General features: G+C 46.7%; 1 protein-coding gene across 2 annotated transcripts in view; it reads left to right on the top strand.

Annotated features, from left to right (window-relative positions):
• The window catches only part of NOS1 (nitric oxide synthase 1), a 104,263-nt gene that overhangs the window by 64,210 nt on the left and 19,565 nt on the right, over positions 1 to 20,488 (top strand). For both annotated transcript variants that reach the window (XM_032431485.1, XM_032431483.1), the window contains exons 10-18: positions 924 to 1,098; positions 4,304 to 4,405; positions 5,897 to 6,091; positions 6,506 to 6,591; positions 8,840 to 8,984; positions 10,283 to 10,387; positions 10,951 to 11,009; positions 13,670 to 13,786; positions 17,547 to 17,721. In XM_032431485.1, coding sequence (XP_032287376.1) covers positions 924 to 1,098; positions 4,304 to 4,405; positions 5,897 to 6,091; positions 6,506 to 6,591; positions 8,840 to 8,984; positions 10,283 to 10,387; positions 10,951 to 11,009; positions 13,670 to 13,786; positions 17,547 to 17,721 — 1,159 coding nt within the window. The remainder of the gene's footprint in view (positions 1 to 923; positions 1,099 to 4,303; positions 4,406 to 5,896; positions 6,092 to 6,505; positions 6,592 to 8,839; positions 8,985 to 10,282; positions 10,388 to 10,950; positions 11,010 to 13,669; positions 13,787 to 17,546; positions 17,722 to 20,488) is intronic.

The following is a 20,488-nucleotide window of genomic DNA, read 5'->3' on the forward strand; positions in this document are numbered from 1 at the left end:
TTTTCATTGATTTTGTTTGGAAAACATGGAGTTAATTTAGAATATAACGTAAATAAAAATTGGTACTGGTCTTAATTACTGGGTTTGTTGGAACCCCCTTATATTTTGCACCCAAGGCTAGAGCCTTACTGACTTCACCCTCATCCTAGCCCTGGAGAGGGAACAAGTGTCCTAAGGCCTCTGACACTACCCAGTATCTGGGAACTCACCCGGTCTTCCTGGTGAAACCTGGCCTACATTCATTAATGCGTTCCTTCAACATGGTTTATGATTCCTGCTCTGGGCCCGCCATTGTGCGAGCCTTCGTAGCTGAGTTGGTCTCTGCCTCCGTGGTGTTTTCGGTCCCAAGAAGGAGAACTTACACATACTATTGCCCAAATAACCGTTTAATTCCAATAAAGTGCTACAAAAGAAATTTTATGGTGCCCAGAGTCATCAAGCCACCTGACCCAACCTAAACTGAGCATCAGGGAGGGCTTCCCAGAGTAAGCAACATTTTAGCTGAGAACTAAAGGTTGGGTAAGAGCTGGACAGACCACAGAAGGAAGAGAGAAGCTCCCAGGAGGAAGGAACTGCCGTGCAAAGTCCCTGAGGTAGGAAGAAATTTGGCAAGACTCCGTTCCTCCTGGATTAACTTTCAGAGTGGGTTCGGGAGATCAATAGCAGCCCAGCGCAGCGGCTCCCAGGCTTGCGTGTTCCTCCACATCACCTGGGAGACACATTAAAAATGCATATCATCGGACCCGGGCTGTGGAGCCTGCAATCCCACAGGTCTGAAGCGGGGCCCAGGGGTCAGGTGCCGACATAGCGAGTCCCAGGAGGCTGCTGGCCTTTCCACACCCCCAGACTCCGGCTGCCCCCCTCACCAGTCTGCCTGAGAGACTCCTGCCCCGTGGCGAGCTGGGCCGTGTCGCTCTCCGCAGGTTTGAGTGGTTCAAGGATCTGGGCCTGAAGTGGTACGGCCTCCCTGCTGTGTCCAACATGCTGCTGGAGATTGGCGGCCTGGAGTTCAGCGCCTGCCCCTTCAGCGGCTGGTACATGGGCACGGAGATCGGCGTCCGCGACTACTGTGACAACTCTCGATACAACATCCTGGAGGTAAGGTCCCTCCCTGGCTGTCGTGATGGGCAGGCAGGAGGCAGAGGGGGCCGGCCCATCGGTCCTTCCCCACAGCCGAGCTTTGGGTCTTGGAAACTGGGAGAGGTTAGAACAGAGGCTGCACCGCTGGTGAAGGCCCCAGCCATCCCAGAGCATCCGCGGCGGGAACAGAGCATATGCTATGGGCTAGGCACTGTGCCAAGCACCGTGTATAGATGATGTGCTCATTTCATCCCCAGCACAGCCTCTGGGTATGACAGTCCCCGTTTCACAGATGAGGAAGCTGAGGCCTTTCAGAGGTTAAAGCGACAAGCTCAAGGTCACCCAGCTAGCGAGTGGCAGAGCGGGGATGTGAGCTCAGTCTGGCTTTACGGTCCAAGTTCCTAACCACCCGGCTACACGGCCTCTTATTAGAATGGTTTGAAAATGACCCATGAACTCGGAGGGTTTCTTGCCTCTTTCCTGAAAAACAAGGGAGGAGGGTTGGCAGCCGTTTGCCGACATATGCATTTCTCAGTGGAGGGTCTGATTCCCTCCTTGGCTGAGTCATCCTCATCTACTAAAGGCTGCTAGGGTGGAGTCTGGAGCTCAAATCTGGCAGATGCATCAGGATAGCTGTGGTCCTGCCAGCAACTGATTCCTAACAACTGTCTGGGTGGCGGGCTGTGTTTCAAAAGGAGGCATGAGAAACAGAGAAGTCAAGCACTGGGCCTATGTCACACAGTAAATAAGGCAAGATTAGAACTCAGAATCGAGCATTAGGTTTCTGTTGTTAAAATCCATGGGTGTGGGGCGTCTGGGTGGCTCCGTCGGTTAAGCATCTACCTTCGGCTCCGGTCATGATCCCAGGGTCCTGGGATTCAGCCCCGTGTCGGGCTCCCTGTTCAATGGGGAGCCTGCTTCTCCTTCTCCCTCTGCCCCTCCCCCTGCTTATGTCTGATCTCTTTCTCTCTCTCTCAAATAAATAAGTCTTTAGAAATAATAATAATAAAATAAAATTCATGGGTGTTCACATGGATAGACCTTGAAGACGTTATGCTAAGTGAGGTAAGTCAGACAGAGAAAGACAAATGGTGTGTGATATCACTTGTATGTGGAATGTAAAAAAACCAAACTCATAAAAAGAGAGTAGAATGCTGTTTACCAGGGGCTCGTGGGTGGGAGAGTTAGGGAGGAGATGTTTCAGGGTGCAAACTTGCAGCGAAAAGATAAATAAGTTCTGGAAATCTAATGCAGAGAAGAGTAATTATAGTCAACAATACTGAATTATAAACTTCAAAGTTGCTAAGAGACTAGATCTTAATTGTTCCCACCACGGAAAAAGAAATAATAATTATGTGACATGATAGAGGTGTTAACTAACAGTGGTAATCATATTGCAGTATATAAATGTGTCAAACCAAGGCCTTAAATTTGTATACCTAAACTCAGACAACGTTATATGCACACGATGTCTCAATTTTTTAAAAATCCCATGGGTATTAGCTTGGAAACGGAAGCCAGGGGTCCTCAGCCTTGCCACACACTGGACTTACCTAGGGAACCTTATTATGCCTGCATCCCACTCACCACGATTTGGATATAATTGCTCAGGGATAGAGCCTCGATTCCAGCATTTTTCAAAGCTCCCCAGAAGATTCTACTGGGTAGCCACTGATCTCTGCAAACTTCTGGCAGGAAAGGAAAAGACATTTCAGGCCATTTCCGTAGATGTGGCTCAAGTCACATTTGGGGATTTTTTTTTTAAATCATAGAGTCTTTTTTTTTTTTTTCCTGCAACCGCTTTCCATTCTTGTAACCAAAGTAATGGTGTAGAAGTAACAAGAGCAGCATGATGGCTATACACACTTTCTCATAAAATAACTCAAGTTTTGTATGTATTTATGTAGAGCAGGAAATTTCTTTCTTTCTGTGGGATGTGTCACTGCCAAAGACCACAGCAGAACCTAACACCCAAGCCTCAAAGAATGAATTAATATGAGATCTGCTTTCGTGATCTCTGCTTACATTTCGATTGCAGGGAGTCCTCCCCGAATAGCTTAAATGAGATGCGCTCCCGCGCCAGCCCTCCCGGTCCAACCACTGTTCTGTATAAATGTTGACAGCTGGGCTGGGAAGCAGTTTACCCAAACCTGAGAAATTGTCGCCTCCTAGCCCCGTAATGAGACCTGGGCTCCCACGAGTGACTAGAATTGACAGAGGAAGGAAAAGCACGGCTCTAATTAAGGAATTTGCTGTTGGGTCTTCCCCACTCCTGACATCAGCCCCTGGTTCAGCTTGAACTGTAACATGTCAGGAGTTGGTTTGTTTCCAGTAGTTTTGCCCACAGAGTTGGCTGGCTGGGGAGCTGCTCTCAGGTCTTGGATGTTATGCGTCTGCCTGGGCTCCAGCTCCAAGGCCAAATGGCTCTATGGACCTTGCTGAGCCTCAGTTTCCTTATCTGTCAGATAGACGCAGGCAGGTATCCCCCTGAGCTCAAAGCACCCATGGTCTGGATCCCAAGTATGGCTACTCTAGGTGTGGAACAGGATCGGGGAGAGCTTTTCCTTCTAGAAAGCAGATGATGCCACTTCCAGACCCACTCTTCTGCTTAAAACCCTCCAAAGACCCTCTCCATGATATTTGGAATGAAATCTTGACTCCTAGGCTTATCCCAAATCCTGCATGATCCAGTCCTGCCTCTCTCTCCCACCAACTCCCCTGGCTCACTGCCCCCCGCCCCTCAAATACACTGGTCTTCTTTCTATATCTCAGATGGTGCAAGCCTGATCCCACCTCAGGGTCTTTGCACCTGCTGTTCTCTCTGCCTAGAACCTTCCCTCCGCAGACCTGCAGATATCTTGCTTCTTCTCATCATCTGGGTCTCACCTGATATGCCACTTCCACAGTCGGTCTTCCCTGACTATCCTGGCTCAATCTGGCCCCCCATCCCTCTTTATTTCCTTTCCTTGTCTTATTTTCTCCCTAGGAATTAGCACTTATCACAATATTAACTGTCTCTCTCCCCAACTAGAAGGTAAGCTTAAAAATAAAAGGGCCACCCAAGTCTCTCTGGTTTTCTGCTACCAGTGGATTCTCAATAGAAAAGTCTTTTGAGTGAGTTTGTCAGTCTGGCAATGAGTTGACTAATTAGTGAAGAAGTTAGCTAGCCCTGTCTCTCCAGAGATGGCCTAGCCTGTGAGTCTGCGTTTCCTTCCTTTTTCAGGAAGTGGCCAAGAAGATGAACTTGGACATGAGGAAGACGTCCTCCCTGTGGAAGGACCAGGCGCTGGTGGAAATCAACATTGCGGTTCTCTACAGCTTCCAGGTAGCAGGGCACACAGCCTGGTTGTCGAGTCTCCAGGGGGAGCTATAAAACCTTCCAGAGGCTTGGAGCAGAAGGTCAAGAGACTTTGCTACTAGGGGGGGGATCTGTCCGCCAGCAAGGTCTACTTCCCAGCATACATGCCTTGATCTCCACTTTGGATCTTAGGTGGAGACCGTTTGAGGAAGAGATGAATAGATGAGGGAGGGGCATTGGGACTTGTTGCTTATGATTTATTAGAATTGGGACGGCAGGCATCCTCTGTGTCTTGCCACCTCTTGGGGGTTCAGACTATCACATAACAGACACGAATACCCATCTTCATTATCAGAAGCATATCGGCCCACTCAATGCGTGGCTCTGTGGTAGGTGGTATTCCATAGGATGGCTGTAGAATTTATTATCTAAACCATGATAATTTGAGAGCAAAAGGAAGACACTGCTAATAATTATGCCAGGGTGGCAGGCATTAGCTGGTATTCTCCCAGGCAGAAGTCTATAGAAGACTATAGAATAGAGATCCCTCTGTAATAGAGACCAGCTCTATCCTCTGGGGGTTGAGAGTCTGAGAAGCTAGACCCTCCTGGACATCCATGGAAGGCACATGCAGTAGAATGAATGGTTCAAGTCATGGATAGACATGAATACGGACCATGGGCTCCCATGTCAGGCGTAGGGAGAATGGACACATGGAGGAATATCCCAGGGCAGAGACAGGTTGAGATGGAATGAGGGGGAAGGAAGTCCCCTCTCCTCTCTCAAGTGTGGAGGAGTGAGGTATTCGGGAGTCGTTGAGAAGGATGGAGCATAGTGTGGTGGACTGGAGGACTGGCATGAAGACTGGCGAGCCAGAGATAGGAGAGATGTGAGTGGGATGAGTGATTGAGGAAGGAAGATGCAGAAAGGGGCAAGGGTTTGTGGGCAGAGAGGGAAAGCACTGTTTAGACAAGGTGTGAATCCAGACCAGCCGACCAGCATGGGCCCTGGGGGCTGGTTACCCAGATATGCAGTCCACCCACCTCTACAGCAATTTCTGTGTTTTAATTAAAAAAAAACTCCTCCTGAGTACTTAAAAATTTTTATTTTAAGAGGATTTTATATCAGCACCATAAATGGAGGGTCAGCATCAGTTGCCATAAATAGAAGGTAATTATAATATTAAATAAATTAATAAACAAATAAACACAAGGAAAACAATACAGAGTTGTTAAATTCTAGCTCCATGCTGCCTGAGGTTCCTCTCTCTGGTGAAAAAGAGGGGGAGAGGGAGGAAGGAGAGAGGAAAATTGGCAAGAGAGGCGTTGAAAATGGGTTAGCACCAAAAGGAGACTCTCCCCTGGGTATAATTGAGAGGGAAATGCAGAGAATCACTTTACACCGCCAAACATCATCTCTGGGACCACCCTCTGGGAAACGCTGCTCGATGGGGAACAGAGTCCTGAAATACCCCAGTTTCTTTTCCTTCCTGACTCCCTGTCCCCTCTCCTCCCACAGAGTGACAAAGTGACCATCGTTGACCACCACTCTGCCACCGAGTCCTTCATTAAGCACATGGAGAATGAATACCGCTGCCGGGGGGGCTGCCCCGCGGACTGGGTGTGGATTGTGCCCCCCATGTCTGGCAGCATCACCCCGGTCTTCCACCAGGAGATGCTCAACTACCGGCTCACCCCCTCCTTCGAATACCAGGTCCTGCCCCTCCCTGCCTCTTCGGTGCTAAATCTTCAATATTTGGGATGCATGTTTTGCTTCAAGCATGTCTGAATTCAAACTTACTCTTTGGGCACTCAAGTCCTCCATAGCCGACGTGGCTGGAGGCTACCTCTTGGCCAGCACAGCTCTAGCTCAAAGGCTAATGGGGTCCCCCAGCTGAGTGTTTGAGAGGGATTAAGGGCTGAGTGGAAAGGTCTAGCAGGACAATGCAGGGAGACTGGACCAGCCACTCTGTGCAAGGACCCCTGTGGTCACCCCCAGCAGAATCGGTCCCATCAAGGGCTGAGGGTTAGACAGAGCTGGGCAGCCACGAGCACCCAGGAAGTCCTGAGCGTCCCCCAAGAGGAGCCAGACTTCCTCACTACAGTGACCATAGTCCTCTCTTCCCAGCCTGAGCCTTGGAACACCCACGTCTGGAAAGGTACCAATGGGACCCCCACAAAGCGGCGAGCCATCGGCTTCAAGAAGCTGGCAGAGTAAGTCTCCTGAAGTCAGGGGGGATAGAAGTGCCTCCAAGCTCAGAGAGCCCCAGGCAGAGGAGGCTGGGCAGATGCTTGTGCCTCTGACCCCTCATGTGTTGTGATGTGACTTCTCCATCTTCTCTGACTCCCTCCTGCCTTCTTTGCCTCAGGGTCTGAGATGTGGAGGTTGCTTCAACTTTTTTCTTTCCCAACCTCACGTTCCTCACCTTGGTGTCCTAAATTCTTATCTTGGAGGCAATGGCATGTTGGTAAACCAGCTCTCCTAAAAATAACAATGGTACTGTTAATCATAACAGATTTGTAACATTTGCCGATTTCCATGGTATAAATACTCCCGCTGTGGCCAATTTCAAGCTACTTACAGGAAGTCACTGAACCCAGAGGTGGGAGGAACTGGGACGAGCCAACTCAAGAGGGCTCTCACCCAGGGCTGAATTCTAACAACACCCATTCATTCATTCATTTGGCCAACAAATGAATACTGAGGGCCTGCCTTGTGCCAGGCACTGTGCTAGGCTCCAGCCATGCCTGATGAGCCAGATCAGTGTTGTTCCTGTCAAAGCTCACAGCCATTCATTTTGCAAGAATCACCCAAATACAGTAAACATTGCAAGTGCCATCGAGGAGTGATTCATGGTGCCGTAAACAGAGCTGACCGAGTTTGGGAGGTCAGAGAGGGCTTCCTTCAGAAGATGACAATTGGGCTAAAGAATGAGATGAATAGACTTAACTGAGCAAAGGAGGGAGGGAAAGAGGTTATGGGCCAAGCCACTGAAGAGTAATGATTCTTGAAGAATGTGTGGCCAACCAAGGGACCCGCTGACGAGTGAGGTGGGGCTGACCGAGATGATCTAATGGAGATAACCTTTTGGCAGAGGAGCTGGGTGTGCACTGAGCGACTCTTCCATCTGCACCCTCCGGTCCAGAACTCTCTGGGTACAATCCCTAGAGGGACAACAGATGCCATCCATGCCGCAAACCCCAGAAGCCAGGCACTGGTGGGTCCTACAGGGACTCCAAACCTAGGTCCTTGTTCCATTAACATGGCTCATGCCACCTCTCTCCTTTCACCTAACCCCCTCTTCCAGCCACACAAGAACACATCAGCAACCATCCTTTCCCTAATAAGAGAATCACAGATATTCTCGGGGAGGGCAGCCTTGGGCTTCAGTTCAGTTCAACTGTTTCGGGGAGAAAAGGGAGGAAGAAATCTAAAACATTAATTGCACTATTAAGTGTGGGGTGGAAACAATGGTAGTTAATTATAGATGCTTTTTTATGCTCCAATCACTCAAAGGGAATCCTCCAGACACCTTTTACTCTTTTCTGTTTCTCCCCCTGAGCTCCGAGTGCTCCTGCAGCGTGGGTGGTTTCCCTGATTCTCAAAAATGAATTTACCACCAATAATCCCCAGGTGGGAGTAATTAGCAATTTGTCTTCTCTGAGGTCCCTCGTTAGACCAGGGATGCTGGCTCAGAAGGTGAGCCCAGGCATTCCTGGGCCTCTGCCTGTCTGCCACCCCCACACCCTCATCGACAGGAAGGAAGGAACCCTGGTTCTGAATTTTCCATTTAGCTGGAAAGAGCCTAGACTTGATATTTAAACTCCCCAGGGATTCGGTGAGAACAGCATCTTTAAAATTCATTCCCTCTTTTGATGGATATTTATTTAGTGCCTATTAGCTATCAGGCTCTGTGCAATACCCTGAAGATGAAGCCTGATTTAGTCCTTCCTTCGTGGATTTATAAACCTCTAAGATTCCTTCTAACTCAATACCTGGTGATTTATTAATGATATTCTCTCTCTCTCACACACACACATACACACTAGAACGTAAGCTCCATGACAGCTAATTGTCTACGTTCTTCAGCTCCTGTAACCATACCTGGCACATGATTCAGCACTCAACAAACGTTTGATGAATGAATGAATGAATGATCATCTTTGGGGGCCATGCTTGGCAAACCAAGGTTCTCAAGACTGGGATTGGTCAACCAAGCAACAAACTAACAAAACTAACCAACCATGTTAGCTCATGACTAGTTGCTCTGGAGGGATTTAATAAAGGGGTCAATATGGTGCTAAATTCAGGCTTCTAGTGTCCCTGAAACCATCAGAGATCAAGAGAGTAAGTTCTCTCCCACTACATTTCAAGGATCATGGTTCTTGCCCAAAAGCCCCAGTCTGGCATCTTCCCTCCTTTCTACATTTCCCATTTTCCTCTCCATCCTCTTCTCCCCAGAGCTGTCAAGTTCTCGGCCAAGCTCATGGGGCAGGCAATGGCCAAGAGGGTCAAGGCAACCATCCTTTATGCCACAGAGACAGGCAAGTCGCAGGCCTATGCTAAAACCTTGTGCGAGATCTTCAAACACGCCTTTGATGCCAAGGTGGGTATGGGGCAGTGCCAGATCCCTGCTTCTTCATGATAAATATACAGTTGGGAAGGGGAGAGAGGGAAGTCAACAGAGAAGAACCTTTGAGAATGGAAGGAAGCACACCCCAAGGTGCCCGTCGGCATGCATATGCATATTCATATAAATTGCAGAGGACTTTGATGCCCCTCTTCCCATGACCTTCCAGGAGAGTCCAGGAATCACAAAATGAAACCCCATCTCAGAGCCAAATCTTAAAGGGTTTTTGAGAAAACATTCTGGGGTCAGTTTGGGAAGCCCTGCATTAAACACAGTTCAATATCAGAGCCTTCAACTTGCAAGTCCATACAGTTGAACAATATGGGAGTCAGGGGTGCTGAAAATCTGCATATATCTTTTGACTCCTCCAAACTTAACTACTAATAGCCTATTGTTGACCAGAAGCCTTACTGATAACACGAACAGTTGATTAACACATATTTTATATGTTGTATGTATTATATACTGTATTCAAGCAGTAAAGGAAGCTAGAGAAAGGAAAATGTTAAGAAAACCAGAAGGAAGAGAAAATGCATTGACAGTACTATACTCTATTTATTGGGGAAAAATCCACGAATAAGTGGACCCACGCAGTTCAAAGCCTGTTGTTCAAGGTCCACTGTATTCTAATCTCCAAATGAGAAGGGGTTGGAATATAAGCATGTTTGTTCATGGCTCACTTATTTTCAAGGAGCCTCTCAGGAGACTGGGCTTCCCCAGAACCTACTTGGAGAAATGTTGTTCAAGAGATGCTAAGATATAGGATAATAATCTTCTTTATGACAAGGGTCTCAGACTTAGTTGGCCCAGGTCCCATGCTGGTGGAGGGAGGATTAGCAAGGAGGCTGAGCAGACCTGGTCAGAGGAGCTGGGTGTGCACTGGCCATTCCCAGCCTAAATGTGTTCAAGAAGATTCCAAGATCAGTTGGTTATAAGCCCAAGGATCTCCATCAAGATCCGTCTCTATTAGCGGGCCAACCCCTTTCACCATCGCCCCCAGGTTCTTTATGGTCCTTCAGGCCACTGTGACCATAGAAAGGTCCCACACTGCCAAAAAGCTTTTAGTTCTACCCACTTGAGCCCATTGAAATAGTAACACCCACAACTTTGGTTCTCCTTCCAAAGGAGATGGCTCAAGATAACTCATGTTTTTCCTCTGTCTCTCTTCTTCTCCTTCCCCCATCACTTTTTTGTTCTCTCTTAACTCTTCTCCTTGTCACCTTCTCCCTTCCTCTCCCTCCCCCCATGCCGTTCCTTCACCCTCGCCCACCTAGGTGATGTCCATGGAAGAATATGACATTGTACATCTGGAACATGAAACTCTGGTCCTGGTGGTTACCAGCACTTTTGGCAATGGAGACCCCCCTGAGAATGGGGAGGTAAGATGAGCTTTCACCTGTTCTAGCATGTTCTCCACCGGGGGGAAGAAGGAGGGATAGCAGTTACACCGCCAGTCAGCAGCAAATCCTCCCAGAGCGTCAAAAGCCCGTGACTTCGATTTGGATCCAAGTTCCACAAAGACTAGACAATTCCAAGACCTCAGTGTCTTCGTGTCTGCTGATTAGCCAATCCTTGGTGAAAATGCTGTCGCCCGAACGAGCTCCTGCTTTGGGATGGATGCTCCCATCAGGACCTTGGCATCCCCTGCTCCAGATGAGAGAAGTGGGGACAATATTTTTATAAAGAGAAAGCCACAGTGGGGATTTGTGGGCTGGGGGTGGCAGGACCACACCTGTAGTCGCTTAATCAGGGGGTCCTTCCACACACACCTGCAGCTCAGGCGCTGCTGCCCACCCCGAACCCCTGACCATGTCTAGCATCCTGGCCCCCAGAGGCATCAGGCTCCACTTGTGCCAGCCAGGACCCCAGACGCTCAGTGCCCGACCCTGTTCCGGTTCCTAAATCTCTGCTTCACATTTCACTCATCTCTTTTGGCTTCCAGAAATTCGGCTGTGCTTTGATGGAAATGAGGCACCCCAACTCTATGCACGAAGAAAGGAAGTAAGTGAATGTCCAGGGTCACATTACACACTTGGGGAGTAACTGAAAATTGTCTTTTGGCATCTGGGGTTCACATTCGAGTGCTGGCTGGTTTTTGTGACCTAAGGTCCACTTGTGAGCAATGTTAACTGGTAGATATCTGGGGTCCACTGGGGCTGATGTTTTGGCTCCTTGGGTAACTTCACTGCCCTGTGCCTCAGTTTCTTTTTCCATCAAATAGGGCTGGTTATACCTGCCTTAACTTCTTAACTTGTAAGAACCAAGGGAGAAAATAGATGTAAGCATCTTGTGAAAACTCAGGAGCCCCTAAGTGTAAACACCAGTTCTTATTATCTCTCCTTTTTGGAAACCTACATTCGAAATCAGTGAAAATGAGCTTCTTTCCCTAGAACCGTTCCATCGGACACTCATGGTAGAATTCTAACTAATATAGAGGTTGAGTTCAGAAGATGAAATACCTTATAAAGCAAAAAAAAAAATTGCCTGTAGCCAAAAGATGTTCATGGTGAAACTGCGTCCCAATGCGGGGTTGGGTTCTAAAGATATTTCGTAAGGTGACCTGTAATCATGAGTACCCTTGCAAAGCTCGTAAGTCCCGCATAAAGCAGAGAACGTAGGGCGTGTGCATGCTGAGCTGTCTTTTGGGGAGACCAACACTTCTCCTTAGCAAAGCACCTGTTACCCAGCTCACATACGTTCCATATCCAAGGGGTAGCTGCGTCCCTCCTGCCCAGCCATCTTTGTCCTCGCTCTCCCTGCCCCTCTCCTTCCCAGGTGACCGCCACAGGCTCCCCCTCACCTCTCCTTCAGGGAGAGAGAGGGCACCATCCGTTCTCCCCTCTAGGTACCCGGAACGCTTGCGTTTCTTTCCCCGTAAAGGGCCTCCCCTCCCCCAAGGTGACCCAGGAGTCCGCGGTCTGGCTGCAGCCCGTGACAGCCAGCTGAGGTAGAGTGTGTGTGCGTGTGTGCATGTGCATGCGTGCCCATCTGTGTGCACACATGTTCATGCACGTGTGTGCACATATATATGCCCCGTGTTCATGTACGCATGCGGGTGTGTGTGCCCAATGCGCAAGCATCCAAGGCCACATCTGGGTCTCAAGGAGACCTGAGTCCTAAACCAGGCTGTACTGCTAACTCACCAAGCAACCTTGAGCAAGGCATTTGACCTCTCTGGACCTCAGTCTTTCTCATCTGCCAAATGGGGAGAAACCGTCTCTGCCCCAACCACCCCTGGGAGTTGTTGAGAGGATCAAAGGATAAAAACAAAGAGGAAAGCATTTGGAAAAGCCTCAAACCTCATACAAATACATGTGCTGTTATTTTTAACCCACAAGCATTAACCATCCCTCCCACACTAACAACACAGCCGCCCCCTGATATGTTGCATGACTTATTTGCAGAAATGACTCAATGTGAGACTATTTTGGGGCAGAAAATACACTTACATATATTTAGAACTTTTCCTGATGCTGGAACGAAAACTTTGAAGAACGTCCAGCTCAGAAGCCCTGCCTGCCAGAATGCGCAATGCCTTTTTTTGTCTTTTGCACTCAGATTTGTCTGTTGAGTCGTTTGTTTTGGTTTGGGTGTTGGTCTTTTGTTTGTGGGGAGTTGTTTTGTTTTGCTTTCTGGTCTTGGGATTTTGTTTTGTTTTATGTTTTGTTTTTTTGCTTTGCCTGAGAACAATACTTCCCACTTTTGGAGGAGAACAAGGAAACTGGATCTTTCTTTGAAGTCTCAAGGCTCCCGAGCCTCTCGTGCTGAGGTTTCCGTCCCAGTGACATCTTCCTTCCCCTTCAAAAGAGTTTAATAAGAAATTCAATCTCTTTTCGTGCCACGTCTCAGTGCTGAACATTTTCCACTATTTCCTTGAAATGGGAAATGTGACAGCTCCTTGAAATGTCCAAGGTCCATAACCTGATGGAGAGAGTATTGAATGGGAGTTGTCCGGCACAATCCAATAAAACTTTCTGGGGTGGTGTAAACGTTCTATAGCTCTGCTATCCAGTATGGCAGCCACTAGCCCACGTGGCTCCTGAGCACTTGACATATCGCTAGTGCAAGTGAGGAACAGAATTTTTAACTGTATTTCTTTCGAATCCATTTAACTTTACGTTTCAGTAGATACACAGAGCTACCATAGCGGACAGCAAAGTTAGTTCCTGGCTATTCAGAGTGAGGTCTGGGGACCGGCAGCATTGGCACCTCTTGGGTACTTCTTAGAAATGCAGAACCTCAGACCCTGCCTGGAACTGCTGAATCGGAATCTGCGCTCTTTAACAGCATCCCAGGATGATTCATGTGCTCTTTACAATTTGGGAAGCAAGGAAGTGTGGTCTAATGGTTAGGGGATGGTCTGTTCTATTCGTGACTTTTTGCCCACTAAATCATTTTGACCATCTTGCTCTCAAGATTCCTGAGTCGAGTGAGGTCAGAAACATTTTAAGTACAAGTGGTGTCATGTGCAGATGGCTAGCCATCATCATGGTGGATGAAGATAAGTTGATCCATTCTGGAACAGTCCATAGAAGCCTTATGGTCTCAACATGCAAGAGAAAGTCCTAGAAACGGGACTGGTCATTTGAAGATCCTTTGGGGTATTGAGCTCAAGAGGGGGTTCCAAGCCAGAGCTCACAGGCTGTCTTCTGTTTTGGCAGGAGCTACAAGGTCCGATTCAATAGCGTTTCCTCATATTCTGACTCCCATAAGTCATCGGGCGATGGGCCAGACCTCAGAGACAACTTTGAGAGTGCCGGACCCCTGGCAAACGTGAGGTGAGCAGGGGCTGAGGGCATCGGGGAAGACATCTTGGCGAACTGGATTCAGTTGCAAAGTGGGCTCTTTGTTAGGGGGTCTCCCTTCTATTCCCATCCATCTCATGAATAACCAGCTGCACTGTCATTGTCTGGAGACTGCCCCCTCCCTGTTAAAGCACACTAGCTGGGCTGTCCTGTGACCTCTTCCTAAACACACTCTCAGAGCTCCATCGCCCAAATCTCACCCCATCTTCAGCATATCATGTGTGCTGAAGGAAGTTAATCCCTAGAAATTACTCAATGAACTACCCTTCCCGGTGAAATGTTTTACACCTTATAGAAGCTTCTGGAGACACCCTGCTCTCAACCCTGGATGCTCATGCCCCGGGGCTCTCAACCTTGGATGCACATCAAAATCATCTGGAGATGTTTGCAATATACCAATAACCAAGCCCCATTTCCAGAGATTCTGATGTAATTGGTCTAGAATTAGGCCCAAGTATTGCCTTTTATTTTCTTAATTTCCTCAAGTGACTCTAATGTATAGTCAGATTCAGAAAATATTGGCCCAATCCCATGTTTACCAAAGTACAGTGGTCACATACCAAGGGTCATTTTAGGTAGAACACGGACAGATATTTTATATTTCAACAGTTGTGAATTCAGTTTAGTGAGCACTTAGAAAGAAAGAAAACTGGACGTCACATCCTTGGTTTTGCCGATGTTAGTCAACACAAGGCTAACGTAAGCTGAGTATCCGGGCCTGGCCACAAATCTTCCTGACCTTTGCCAACTGAACCTTCTCGTACCTGCTCACAGCAATGCTTGGTAGATGATTCACATCACAGGGGTCCTAGATATTGAAGTTTTATGTCCAGTGGTGCCCTTTTTAATAGACTTTATTTTTTTAGAGCAGCTTTAGGTTCCCAGCAAAACTGAGACGAAGATACAGAGATTTCCCTTATACTCCCTTCCCAGCCCCCAACAAAAACAGCCTCCCCCACCACCACCATCTCCATCCAGAATGGTATATTTGTACAGTGGATGAACCTACACTGACACATCATTATCACACAAAGTGCATAATTTATATTAGGGTTCACCCTTAGTGTTATTCATTCTGTGGGGTTTGACATGAGTGCATTGTTTTAGCTTGACATTGAACATCAGTTTTATACTTTGAGAGCCAGACCCATTTTTTCTGTATTAAATCTATCATGGCTTAGGGCAGACATTGGCAGGCTACAGCTTGCAGGTGCATTCGGCCCAGCCACTCTGTACTCTTGCACAACCCGTGAGCTGGGAATGGTTTTTATAGTTGAACAATTCACTTGATGATAGGAGACATTACCGTTGAATCCCAATTCAGCAAAACGCTATCCCCCCACAAAAAAAAAAGGAACTCTAGCCTCATAAGTAGACATAGTACTAAAACATTATCCTCAATAACTGTAACAATAATTTTAAAAAATTTTTATTTTGTCAACAAAAATGTGCAGGAATTTGTTTTCCGTCTGTTATGTAAGTGTGTACATAATAGCTTCGATTTTGCTTCTTGGCCTAGAAACCTAAAAATATTTACTCTCTAGCCCCACGTATAAGAAGTTTGCCAGTTCCTGGTTTGGAGGCTTACAATAGGAAGTTTGAAATCATGAGGTGAAGATCGTGGTGGAAACGTGAGTCTAGGAAATAACTGGGCTGCAGGCCTTCGGGTGTACCAGAAAAAATACTAATGAATGAATCACCTGAGCCATCTGTTAGTGAAAACAAGTGGGTTTGATAAGCTAGCGAGTACAAATTAAAAGCAAGTTAAACAGTAATAATAAGGAAACAATAGTATCAATGGAAGTCATGTATTGCAGATGCCGTGAACATAAATATTGCATGTTTGAGGAACAACGCTGTAACCACAAGTCATGACTGGTGCTTGGAATTTCGGATCTCCATTGGGCTGAAGCTAAGGGGCAGGGCTTGGGGCAAAAGTGCTCCTTCCCAGCCCCTTCCAACCAGTCCACTCCTGGTTACCAGCTCTCCTACCTGTCACACCACTGCCCTTGGAGGAAAAGGAGAGGAATCCAGCTCTAGGAAGATCATGGGTGAAGGAGTGATGGGGGGAAACACTGCCTAATCCCACATACTTTCCTTGGAAAGGCTCTACAAGCCCAGAGGAAAGAAGGACAGGAAAGGAGAAGAGGCTCAGTGAGAAAGCATGTGTGTAGGTGTCCAAGGACAGACGTTAACCTCAGCTAACCCTCACTTGATCTTATGAGATGCCTGGACCCATCTCAAGTGCATTCTCCAATGACAGAGAGAGTGGGAGTCCCTTCCCAGCTCTCCCTCCACCTTCCACGCATCCCCCATCTCAATCTTTGGCCAACTTGACCCCTTCATCCTAAACAAAGAGATTCAGATGCAGAACCAGAGCCAGCGTGGAATAGCTTATCCAGCTCCATGCCTGGGCTTGTCTGAGATGACAGTCTACAGCAGAAAACTCCGACCTAGGAAAGAAGTGGGGTGTGGTGTTCCTGTCCCACTTACCAACCTGTCGCTCCGGTCCCAGTGAGGTTGAGACCCACAGCCAGGACTGAGCCCTGAAAGTATGACATAAAGTGTCTCTAGGACAGTGAACTAGCAAGAGTGGCCGTCTGAGACACAGTCCTTCCCTTCTCGTACTCAATCAAGGCAGCCCACCTTAACAGAGAGGAAAATCTCATTAACTTGACCCCCACTGATTCAAAGGCCCATGTTTTCTTGGTGGTATCTAGGCAAAGAGGGTTTGCAAAGCAAATTAATTTCGTAGACATCGCAAGGGGTGGAGTCAGCATATTTATAAATCTTTCATCCCCTTTTAGAAGAACCTGTTTACCCACCAACATTTGATGTGGGTTTTTTTTTTTAAGTTTTTGTTTTTAATTCCAGTTAACATACAGTGAACATTTGATGTGTTAATGACAAGTCCTTCTGATCTCCTTGTTAATATAGGTCCCCGAGGACAGCTGTGTTATGATTTTCATTATCTTTATACTTAAAACTCATCTGGTTGTGTCAGTGATAGAATTCAAGTCTTCCAAAAAAAGTAGACTAATTTCTCTGGCTTAGAAAGGGACACACAAGAAACAAGCCAGTGGTTCTGGGTCATCGCTATCCCTAACTCATCCCAGGACCACTGGGAATTTTCTCCTGAGGATGGTCACACCTAACAGAGACCAGAAGGAAAGGAGAAGAGGGCTCCCAGATTTTAAAATGGCTTCCCCCAGGTGGGCTCAGGGCTGTCTGACCACCATGGGCTAAACACTTAGGTCCTTCTAGAGATAACCAGATGTCTAGGTCTGCTCAGGCCACCATAACAAAATACCAGAGTGGGTGGCTTCAACAACAGATATTTATTTTCTCACAGTTCTAGAGGCTGGAAGTCCAAGATCAAAGTGTCAGTAGGATTGGTTTCTGGTGAGGCCTCTCTTGTACTGGCTTGCAGATAGATGGCCGCCTTCTTGCTGTGCCCTCACATAGCCTCTCCTCTCCGCACCGTCAGAGTGAGAAAGTGATGTCGGTGTCTTCCTCTTTTTCTAAGAACATAAATTCAATTGGACTAGGGCCCGATCTTATGACACCATTTAACCTGTTACCACCTTAAAGGTGCCATCTCCAAATACAGCCACGTTGGGGGTTAGGATTTCAACATATGAATTTGGTGGGGGGAACATAGAATCCATAATACCAGACACCCCCTCATGCCCCACAGTCCTCTAGCATGGACCTTTTGTTGTCTCCTTGGCAGGTTCTCTGTCTTTGGCCTTGGCTCCCGGGCTTACCCTCATTTCTGCGCCTTTGGACATGCTGTGGACACCCTCTTGGAGGAGCTGGGAGGAGAGAGGATCCTGAAGATGAGGGAAGGGGATGAGCTCTGTGGGCAAGAAGAGGCTTTCAGGACCTGGGCCAAGAAGGTCTTCAAGGTAACCACCAGCCCAGATCTCAGAGACCTAAGGGGAGAAGTCATGCCCCCTAAGATCTCCAAAGACAGAGTACCCACACCATCAGAAATAGAACAAACTTGAGAGAAGCCCCAGTATTTCCCCCATGTGTCCAGCCAGGATACAGCTTTCAACAGCTCAGATGAGTTTGGGTGGTCTTAAAACACACATTCTCCACCCAGAATCTAACCCCCTGCATTATGGATAGGGAGTTGTCTGTAGTCTTGGGATTTCAGAGCTGGGAGGAATTCGTCCCTCCCTCACATTTAGTAGACAAGTAGACCAAAAACATAAAGTTGGTTAGCCACACCGGGGTCCCTGCCTCGCCCTGGAACTCAGGTCTCCAATTTGTCTACTTGGACAAGCTTCTCCCTCTTGTGCTAGATCTTCACTGACCAATACAGAAGCCGCTAGCCCCATGTGCTATTTAAATGCCAATGTAAATGAATTCACATTCAACAGGATGAATGAATGAGTGAATATGGTATGTCTAGATAATGGAATATGATTCAGTCATGAAAAGAATGAAACACTGACACGTGCTGTGCCATGGATGAGCCTTGCAAACCTGCAGAGTGAAAGAGGCCAGGCACAAAAGGTCTATGCTTCCATTTATAGGAAAATGTCCAGGACAGGCGAATCCATACAGAGATTAGATTCGTGGTTGCCCGGGGCCTGGAGGAGTGGAAAATGGGAATGCTGGCTAATGGGTACAAGGCTTCCTCTGAGAGGATGAGAATGTTCCAGAACTGGATAGAATGGTGGTTGCACAACTCTCTCAACACACTAAAAACCGTGGAACTGTACATTTTAAAATGATGAATTTTATGTTGCATGAAAAATATCTGTGTATATATACATAGAAATAATTAAATGTTTAATTATAATATAGAATATTGCCTATTATGATGACAGAAATATTATATATCACATAATGGCATAAATATATTTATCTTACATAAAATAATTACATATACATTTTATATACCATCATGGATGTATAAAATTTTAATCATTTTTAATTAGATTTTTAATTCTATTTAGTAGCTATATTAAATAGATTCTATTTAAAGATCCCATTCCTTAGCTGCATATTTCATGTACTCAGTAGCCACAAGAAGCTAGTGGTCACCCCAGGAGACAGCACAGAACATTCCCATTATGATAGAACATCCCATTGGACGGCACGATTCTAGACATAAGGTCACAGGAGAATAATGAATAATGGCCTTCTATCTGCATGTGGGGCATGATTCGATTGGCCATCCTGGGAATAACAAAAAGCCGTGAATGCTGACCCCCCACCTTCACCTCCTCCTTCCTCCAACCCAGAATGCATTCTCTCGAGCAGCTGCAGGAGAAAGGACAATATACAACCTCCTGCTACTCAGTTGGCACTTTCCATCCTGCATGGCAATGCACATAGGCAGAAAAAGGGGAAACTGAGGTTCCTGAGCTATCTGGATATCTGTGCGGGGAGGCTGTGTCTACAAGACTGTTTCTGCATTTCTTCCTAGACAAGGAAAATTGCAATAACTTGGCTTTTGTTCCCTTGAGATCACTATGGTTCTTGACTTCAATCAGCCCACTTTGATTGAGCACCCCAGAAGCAGGGCCTGTTACAAACCACTGTATCCTTTAGCTATCACCACCCCCTCCAGTCCTCCCACCAACTTCCCAGTCCTGGCAACCACTGACTGACTCTCTGTCTCCGTAGATTTGCCTCTTCTGGACATTTCATATGAATGAAATCATATAGTATGTGGTCTTTTGAAACTGGCTCATTTCACATATTTTTAAGGTTCATCCACATTGTAGTATATATCAGTACTTCATTGCTTTTTATGGCCAAATAATATTCTGTTGCATGTGTATATCATATTTTGTTTATCCATTCATCAGTTGATGGATGTTTAGATTGTCTGAAAATCAACACAAGGCCAAAAAATGGGTAAAGCTACCCTTAAAAACCTCTTGAATTGGGGTACCTGGGGCAGGCTGGGAAGGAAAGAAGCATCTGACTCTTAGTTTGGGCTCAGGTCATGATCTCAGGGTCATGGGATTGAGCCCCACATCAGGCTCTGCGCTCAGCACAGAGTCTGCTTAAGATTCTCTCTCTCTCCCTCTCCCTCTGCCCCTCCCCCCCTTGCTCACGTGCTCACTCTCTCTTAAAAAACAAAACAAAAAAAAAAACACTCTTGAATTATCCATGGCTTTTATCCCAAAAACCTGAATTCCAAATGGTAATTCTTAGGATTACTAAAGTCAGAGAACTTAGGAACTTGGCAAAAAAGAAAGAAAGAAAGAGAAGAAAAATTCATAGGCAGGTGTTCAAACATTCAATATGTTCTGCTTTTAATGTAATTGTTTAAATCTTTAGAGGAAGAGAGATAGGAAGTTCTAAAGTGTTTATTTTCTTTTTTTAAGATTTTCTTTTTTTAAGATTTTTATTTATTTATTTGAGAGTGCATGCGTGAGAGAGAGAGCACAAGCGGGGGGAGGGCCAGAGGGAGAGGGAGAAGCAGACTCCCCACTGACCAGGGAACCTGACACAGGCTCAATCCCAGGACCCTGAGATCATGACCTGAGCCAAAGGCAGACGCTTAACCGACTGAGCCACCCAGGCGCCCCTAAGGTGTTTATTTTCTTGCTTAATGTTAGGCCTCTACAAATAGTGGTTTTAGGAATAAATGACATAAAAGTTACATACTAAATAGAGGTTAAATCCTAAAGTCATTAATTAGTAAAT

Source organism: Phoca vitulina, unplaced genomic scaffold (genome assembly GCF_004348235.1).
Source record: "Phoca vitulina isolate PV1807 unplaced genomic scaffold, GSC_HSeal_1.0 scaffold46, whole genome shotgun sequence".
Taxonomy (NCBI): Eukaryota; Metazoa; Chordata; class Mammalia; order Carnivora; family Phocidae; genus Phoca; species Phoca vitulina.